This window comes from Leptonychotes weddellii, chromosome 15, assembly GCF_054177405.1.
Source record: "Leptonychotes weddellii isolate Sample4059 chromosome 15, ASM5417740v2, whole genome shotgun sequence".
Lineage (NCBI taxonomy): Eukaryota > Metazoa > Chordata > Mammalia > Carnivora > Phocidae > Leptonychotes > Leptonychotes weddellii.
The window spans coordinates 616,267-625,036 of record NC_138383.1 but is presented as its reverse complement, the minus strand read 5'-3'; the positions used below and the strand labels follow the sequence as shown (position 1 = coordinate 625,036).

Here is an 8,770-nt window from a genome sequence, read left to right as displayed (position 1 = left end):
GCGGAGCGCGGACCTGGGCGCGCACTCTGCAGGGCACCGCGCCGCCCGCGCGCCCCTCGCCCGCCCCTCCGCCCTCGGAACTCGCCGAGCTTCGGAACCTGCGGTCTGAAGTGCGTCCTCTCCCGCAGTGTGCGCCCTCTTCCCGGGGTCTCTGGTCCCTCCTCCTCAGGGCCCTCCTCCGAGGTCTCCAAGTCGTCCCCTCCTCCCGGGGTCTCAGGACCCCCATCCCCAGGTCTCAGGGCTCTTCTTGGGGGGTCGCCAGGCTCCTCTCCTGGAGTCTCTGCGCCCTTCTCTGTGGTCTCCAAGCCCTTATCCCAGGGTCTGTTTGCTTCGCTGGGGTCTGCACCACACCTGGGGGTGCTGGGACCAGCTGGTGCTCAGTACACGCCTGTCTCCCGAAGGCCCCGCTGCTTGTTGATAGCTTTCCGTTTCCCTACAGAACCGTCCGTCCTGTGCTTGGGAAGTAAACTCTTAACCGGCCGTGTCAGGACACCTGAGACTGAAGGGGTGAACAGTGAGGTGCATCCGTGAGGAGTGAGCCTGAAGAAGGTGAGTAACTTACTGATGATACAGGGAAAAGAAAGTGTTCATGCGATCGTCGGACTGAAGAGGTCTGCCCAGCATTCCTGGCACAGGGGAGACCAGTGCGGGTCATCGCCTTCAGGGGCTCTTGGCCTCACCCGAAGCCCTGAGCAGTCAGCGCCGAGTGCAGACGCCCGTTCATCTGATAAGTAGTGACCTTCCACCCAGGTGTTCGGAATAAGCTCATCTCTGTAGACTTCCTGCAGGAGGGAATCGAGCAAAGAGATTAGCACACTCATAACAAGGTGAAACAGGGACTTCTCTGGTTCTTTTCCTTTAGATTTTGCGGAGACTTAACGCTGTTAAGCCAGTGTGTCTGCCGCAGGTAAGATGTCAGCATCCCGCTTAGCCCAGCGATGCAGCCGCGGGAGCAGGTTTCTCTCTGAATATGAGGGGGTGTTCACACCACCAGTGCACACTTCTCAGCTTGGAAGTGTTTGAGTCTAGTCCCTGGAAAATAGATTTGGCTTGTAAGATTTTTAAACAATTCAGCTTTTTTTTTTTTTTTAAGATTTTATTTATTTATTTGACAGAGAGAGAGAAAGAAATCACAAGTAGGCAGACAGAGGGAGAGGGAGAAGCAGGCTTCCCGCTGAGCACAGAGCCCGATGTGGGGCTCGATCCCATGACCCTGGGATCATGACCTGAGCCGAAGGCAGATGCTTAACCATCTGAGCCACCCAGGCGTCCCTAAATAATTCAGCTTTAAAAGCAGTTTTCAGAATGCGTTTTCACAAAACTCATGCACCCATCAGCTGGTAATTTAGGTAATTGCCTTGAGAATTTTGTCATTGAGATTGTTTTGAATATAATTTCTTAAAAAAAAAAAAACAAACTGGTTTCTGTGTGCGTCTATTTTATCTTCCCTGCTTTATAATAGACTTCTTAAGGTCAGGGATTTATGAGTCCTCACACAGAATGAGTAGTTTGAATTACTGAGCTGTAAACGTGACCAATATGCAAAGATTTTCTTTCACTTTTCTCATCCTATCCTTTGTGTTTTTATAATAGCTAGAGGGGGGGAAAAAAAAAGATTGCACTCTTTCCCAGCTGCCTCACTGTCATCCAGACACTTCCTTTACTTTAATAGAAGCTAGTTAGCCCTGATGTACTCGTGGCTCATTTGCTTTTCAAATTATCAGCGGTCTGTTTTAAATCCTAGACAGTTTTCTCTGACTTAGACTAAATTTTTAGTTTCTTTTTCCGTACAACCAAGCTGATTTGAGCTCTAGAAATGTAAAGTATTTTTACTGCTCTTGAAAGTAAAATAAAATTAAGGATAAATTTTCTACAGAAACATTGTAAGACGTGAAAGATGTTTATATATATCTGCCTGTTTTCGCTAGCATAGTATGCACAACTTAAGATGGTCTTTAAAACAAAATTATTTTGCAGTCATTTGTGTTATTATAGATCATAGCCATCTTATGAGGAAACCAGTGCTATTCTATTTTAGGGGCAAATAATAATTAAATGGCAGAGGTCCCTCTATTTGAACACTATTTGAACATGAGGTAGACTCCTTGATTCATTTTCATGTTGGTGAAATGAGTTTTCCTCCCAGTGAATAAAGCAAACCTGGGCGTGTGGGAATGGAAACAGAGTGGAAGGGCAAGGGCTAAAAGGGGCCTCTGCCCATTTATAACTTTGAATTTCTCCACTAGGAAGAAGTGCCCAGACAAGAGATTTTTGTTATATGACTTCATGAAAAATAGTGAAATGTCAGGTTCTTCACCATTTAAGATGCGATTAGTTCATTTGGACCTTAAAGGAGCTCCACCAAAGGTTTCCTACCTCTCTGAGGTAAGAGCCCCTTTCCCTCTAGATGATCTCCCTTGCCTTGGGTTTGGTCTTCAAAGCTGTGAACAGTATTCTGTAGAAATGTGTGCTTAGAGTGCAACCCTGGGGTTCTAGGCAGGGGCATGATGTTGGCGGCAGCATAGATTTTGAGTTTACCCCCAAATCCCTTCATAAAACAGAGCAGTTGCAAAAGGGGGCAGGGGGAGGGGGGAACACAACAAAGGAGACCCACAGCCTCTTTGTTGTGGGCTGAATTGTGTCTCCCAAAAAGATAATGTTCAAATCTTAGCTACTCGTACCTATGAATGTAACCTCAGTTGGAAACAGAGTCTTTGCAATTATAATCAACATAAGATGAGGCTGTATTGGAGTAGGATAGTCCTAATCCAGTGAGTGATGTCCTTATAAGAAGAGGGAATTTTAGGGGCACTTGGCTGACTCAGTTGGTTAAGCGTCTGCCTTTGGCTCGGGTCATGATCTCAGAGTCCTGGGATCAAGTCCCACAGAGCAGGGAGCCCGCTTCTCCCTCTGCCTGCCGCTCCCCCTGCTTGTGCTCACTCTCTCTCTCTGTCAAATAAATAAATAAAATCTTAAAAAAAAAAAGGAGAGGGATATTTATTTATTTATTTTAAGGTTTTATTTATTTGACAGAGAGACAGCAAGAGAGGGAACACAAGTAGGGGGAGTGGGAGAGGGAGAAGCAGGCTTCCCGCTGAGCAGGGAGCCCGACGCGGGGCTTGATCCCAGGACCCTGGGACCATGACCCGAAGGCAGACGCTTAACAACTGAGCCACCCAGGCGCCCCAGGAGAGGGATATTTAGACGCGGGGGGGCACCTGTGGGGACAGAGGCAGAGATTGGAGGGATGCATCTACAAGCCAAGGAATGCCAGGACTGCCAGCAACACCAGAAGCTAGAAGAGGCAAGGAAGGGTTCTTCCCTGGAGCCTTCAGAGAGAGCACTGCCCTGCCCACACCCCGATATTTTTATTTCTGACCCTAGACCTGGAAGAGAATAAATTCTCATTGTATTAAGCCACCCAGTTTGTGGTAATTTGTTACAGCAGCCCTGGAAAACCAGTACACTCTTCAAGGTAGGTATGCAGGTATCCCCGTGAATCCCCAAATGCGAGTGGTACAGCATACCACCCACGTGGGATTAGGTGCCAGGCAGGAGGTGATGGAGGAGGGAGGAAGGAGTTCTGACAGGGCCAAGACCAGAAGACAGAAAACAGGCCCACAAACACAGGTCCTCTGTCGAGAGGAATGGGGGAGAGGTTTCACTGGCGGCAGTTTGAGAGTGAGTGCAAAAAGACTCAGAAGAAGATGCTGGAGAGGCCTAAGGCTCTCAGAAATACCTTTGGAAACTTCTAGAAAGACCGAGCCCCACATTAAGAACACAGTGTTGAGAGAATCCATGGGGAACTGGACAGGAACATTGGAAGTAAAGCAGAGAAAAGGTTCTAATACGGGGAGCAGGGATGCGGAGGAAGGAGAGGGAGCCTGTGGCCAAAAAAACAGACTAAAGCAGAAGAACAGAAGTGAGCAGACGCCGTGGAAAGCATACTGTTGGGAAATAAATAAGGAGAAAGAGAATGTCACACGTGAAGAGATAAAAAGCATTCTGACAAATGCAAAGAAGGTCCAACTCGCCTGCACCTGGAGCCCCCTCAGCTCTCTGCTGCTGGGGGGCCAACCGCCCCAAACTTTGAGGCTTAAGACAGCAATTCACCATTCCTTCTGTTTCCATGGGCTGGTGGGTGGTTCTGCTGGTCCACCCTGGGCTCCCTCCGCTGTTGGCAGTCTCCTGAGAACTAGGAACACCTGATGGTCCAAGATGGCCTCACATGTCCAGCAGTCAGTGCTGGCTGTCCACTGGACACCTGGGTTCTAGTCCTCCTTGTGGGCGCCTGTCCTCTCAGAGGCTAGGCCAGCCTCTCTCAGCGTGGCCGTCACACGACAGTGCTTTGAGAGCATGGGAGCCAAAGCCGCAAGCCTTCCTGGGCCTAGTGCTCCTCTTGGAAAGCAAGTCTAAAGTCAGCCCAGATTCAAGACTGTGAATAGACACCACCTCTTGATGAGGAAGGCACTGTATCGTAGGCTTGTTTTCAGTTTGCAACAGTCCCCCAAGAAGAGAACCAAAGCAATGCTGTAGGACAAATGCTCAGAAACTACAGAAACACTGTCCTGAAATTTAAGAATACTTGGATCTGCATGTTGAGAGGGCATACCTGGGGCGCCTGGGTGGCTCGGTCGGTTGAGCGTCTGACTCTTGGTTTCAGCTCAGATCATGATCTCATGGGTTGTGGGATCAAGCCTGGAGTCAGTCTCCAAACTCTGGGCAGGGGGGTTGCTTGAGACCCTCTCCCTCTGCCCCTTCCCCCACTCATGTGCTCTCTCACTCTCTCCCTCAAATAAGAAATAAATTTTAAAAAAAGAAAGAAAAGGCATACCATATATCAAAGATGATAGACGCTAAGTAAATCTTTTAGTAAATGTATGAGACTTCAAAGAAAATGAAAATGAACAACTCTTGGGCACACAGGAAAAAGGTACAAGTTCTGTATGAGGGAAGGATAATTAGATCAGCATCAGATACTTTGATGGCAGCATTTTATGACCGAAGACGAGGGAGTCACGTATTTAAGATACTGAAGGATTTTGTATCCAACCAAATTGACCTTCGGGTGTGAAAGCCACAGGCCAGCTATTGTGAACATCCAAGAAGTGAGTGAATTTACTGAAGAACAAGCACCAGCTGCTGCAGCATCACACCTGGAGTAACCAAATAATTGCTGAGAGTAAATTCCTCCTTAAGGAAGCATCCCAGCCAACACATAATTGGAGAGTCACCTCCGTGCAGCTCCTGTTCAGTGCACGGGGTGCGAATGTCAGCGGCGGCTGAAACCGTTAGGCAGAAGTGCAAGGCATGGGTCTGGCTGATGCCCCTCATCACTCCGGCGGGGCAGGCAGACTTGTGACTTCTAGAACCATCTGTGAAGTATTCTTGCCAAAAGAATGACACCTGGATCCAATCACCCCTTCATGTCTAACCACCAGCACGCACAAGAGTAGGAAATAGGCAAACATGCTACAGGACATCTTGAGAATACCACCCATCCAAAATTTGGAAAATCATACAAAACAAGTGACTTGGTTTCTTCAACAAATAAATTCCAAATTAAAAAAGCAGAAGGGACTATTAAAAATCAGAGAACCTTAAAAGATCCATTCAAACAATGCAGTGTATGGACCTTCACTGGGCTGGGTTCAAACAAGCCACATGTGAAAAGATTTTAAACACAGGAAAATTTGAGCACGGATGATATTAAAGATTTGGTTAAGTGGGATAATGGTGTTGTGGTTGTGCTTTTGTAAAAAATCTTCATCAGGGATATATATCGAAGTTTGTATACGTGAACAGTTGTGTTGTCTGGGATTTGCTTAGAAATACTACAGTCAGAAAAGTGGAAAGTAGGGGAAACGATGTCGAGTCTCGACGACAGATGCAAGAGACTCAGCGTATCATGCCCCACGTGTGTGCACGCTTGTGCGGTTTTACAGCGAGGACCCTCTCCTTCCCAGCCCCGTGCCTAGCACTGGGCTGGAGTATGTGCTGGGGACAGCTGGGCCGCCCGGCCCCACAGCCTCCTCACCACCCATAGCACAAAGGATCGCCACCGACCCCAGCAGCCAAAGTGCCAAACAGGCTGCAGTGGTCAGATGGCCACACGAGGCTGAGAAGCAAACCAGAAGCAAAAATGCTGAGCAAATGGGAAAATGCCAAGACCATTATGTTGCGTTATCTGCATGCCTGGCCTGCATTAGCTCGCTCCACTCCAGTCTGTCTGCCTCTTTTTGTAATTTGCAGAAAACTACTGATTCTGACTTGTCTACGGCAAAGTTTTAGCCCCAGGCTGTTTCCTTCTTCCATCCAGCTTGCTTCAGAATGTCCCCATACTCCTGGGAAAGGAAAGCTTTGACAGACACGTCAACAGGAGTGTTAAAATCTTGTGGAACCTGCAGTGACCCTTGTCTGGGGAGGGGTTGCTGTTTCGATACCTGCAGGAGGCCCCTCTGGTGGCGTCCATAATGTCTCTTTTCCACCACAGCCTTGACATCGGACTAGAAGAAAATCTCAGTTCTGTATGGTAGACATGGACCAGTCCTGATACTGCTTGAGGATAGGAATTCATATCCTTTGACACAAAGGTAGAGGAGGAAGTGGGGGTGAGCAAGGGGAGGCCCCATGAGCGCAGCCAGGAACAGCCCACTCCCCGCCACACCCTCAGCCCCTCACCGCCTCCTGGCTGAGCCATGAGGCTGAGCCACAGCTCTGTTCCATAGGTACAGACCCACCCTGTGCCGAGTGAACAGGGTGCAGTGTTAGAGTTTGATTTGGTGTAACACAAAGTACACGTTCCAGGTTAAATGTTTCCGAGAGTAATGTGAATGTCAAATATAACCCTTGTCCACAGGCAGGAAGACAGTTCACACGTTGCACGTCTGTCACCTTCCTGCAGATGACTGCTTTCTCATAGCATCCCTGTTCCCCCAGGTCTTTCCTCTGTTCCATGCCTTGGGCGCCAATGGGCTCCTCCTCGAGTATGAAGACATGTTTCCCTACGAGGGCCGCCTCAGGCTGCTGAGAGCCAAGCACGCATACAGGTATCCCCAGCCACGGAGAAGAGATGTGCGGGGCCACCCAGAGGTGTGGGCAGGGCAGGCGAGGGTTTGGCTGTGGTGGGGCGGCCCTCTTCTGGCTTTTAAACTCACGTCTTAGTTACAAAAATAAAATACATTTACTGGAGAGAATTTGAAAACATTTAGGGGAAGGGAGAAGATGGGGGGAGGCGGGGGGGCAAGGGGAGGGGAACGCTGCTTTTAAGGCCACGGTTGGAACCCTCATCAGGAAAGGAAAGATTAAAGGGGGAGGGGTCAGAATCAGTCAAAGCAGATGTGGTGGCCACGAGTGCACCCGCTTGGCTTCAGAGTTATGGTGTCCATGTAAATCAGTAACACCCTAAAAAGAAAATGAGCAAAGGACATGTGGGCTGATTCCCTCCAAAAAATTAAAATGGCCAATAAGCATATGATAGTAACAAAGTGAATTAAAATGAGTGAAATGCCATTTTGGCTATCAAATTGGTGAAGGTTTTTAAAAGGTTGTGATGCTCTGTGTTCACAAGGGTGAGAAAAAGACGTCCAGCTGGTGGGCCACTCTGGAGAGAGGTTCAGCTCTGTGTGAAAACTCCGCAAGGGGTTCGTGCCCCACGGGTGTGTCCAGAGGTTAACACTGCAGTGAGCTTGCTGGAAGTTTCTGTTCTTTTCATGCTGCTCTGTTTTTCTTACGAGACACATGTTTTGTTCATTTGTTTGTTTTTTAAGTGGAAACAATGCTAGGGTACCTGTGAAGCTTGGAAAAGGTCTATTTGAAGTCCATACATTCATAGAACTGGTTAAGAGATAGTCCAAACACACACAGAAACTGGAACTCACCTTCTTCTTGAGATAGACTCGTGTATGAAAGCTGATGCCAGAGCAGGCAGCCAGCCCTTCCCGGGTGTCATCCGCGCCCCCCCAGAGCATTCCCACCCTCAGGTGCGCTCACCGAGGTCGCTAACCCCCAGGGGGATGAGTCCCCCCGCCCCCGCCGTGTAACCTTGATGGTCTTTTAAATTTTTTTTATTAAAGGGGTCACCAGCTCCTCTGTAAAGGGCCAGTCAGTTTTGTTGTGCAGCCTGCCTGGTCTCTGCTGCAGCAATCTGGGGGGGCACGAGCAGCCAGCCATGGACAGTAATGTCAATGAGTGGCCATGGCTGAGTTCCAATAAAACTCTACTTGCGGGCACTGAAATAGGAATTTCATGTAACTTTCACATATCATAAAATATTTTTCTTCTTTTGATTTTTCTCAACCATGTTAAACTGTAGAAACCATTCTTAGGTCATGGGCTGTATGAAAACAGGCAGGTGAATTTGTCCTGAGCCCATCTGCCAACCCCTGTTGTAGAATATGATTCCTTGTATGGCCCAGTTTCTTGTAAAATGACTTCAGCTTCTTTATAGAGTTTGGTAAGAATAACTGGTAAAAACCAAACCATTACTTGAGGACATAGCAGAGCATCATTTTCCCAAATTATAGGGTGGGAGCCCTCTCTGAAACCTTAGGAATATCTTTTGAGCTTTTTGTAAATAGTGACTGTACTAGTTTCCCCAGGAGAATCCCCCCTAGAACCTGACAAGGGAGGGGGAGCATGAACAGGAGTGCAAGCGTGAACAGGGGCTGGAGTGTGAACAGGAGCTGATGTGAACAGGGGCTGGAGTGAATAGGAGCTGGTGTGAATGGGCTGGAGTGTGAACAGGGCCTGGAGTGTGAACAGGGGCTGG

The 8,770-nt window shown here is 48.4% G+C and overlaps 1 protein-coding gene across 1 annotated transcript in view; it reads left to right on the top strand.

Moving 5' to 3' along the window:
* The first annotated feature begins 18 nt into the window (after positions 1-18).
* The window catches only part of HEXD (hexosaminidase D), a 17,607-nt gene continuing 8,855 nt past the window's right edge, over positions 19-8,770 (top strand). Inside the window, exons 1-6 of the mRNA XM_081804183.1 lie at positions 19-110; positions 440-549; positions 863-907; positions 2,247-2,385; positions 6,940-7,049; positions 7,935-7,946. Coding sequence (XP_081660309.1) covers positions 2,287-2,385; positions 6,940-7,049; positions 7,935-7,946 — 221 coding nt within the window. The 5' untranslated portion in view covers positions 19-110; positions 440-549; positions 863-907; positions 2,247-2,286. The remainder of the gene's footprint in view (positions 111-439; positions 550-862; positions 908-2,246; positions 2,386-6,939; positions 7,050-7,934; positions 7,947-8,770) is intronic.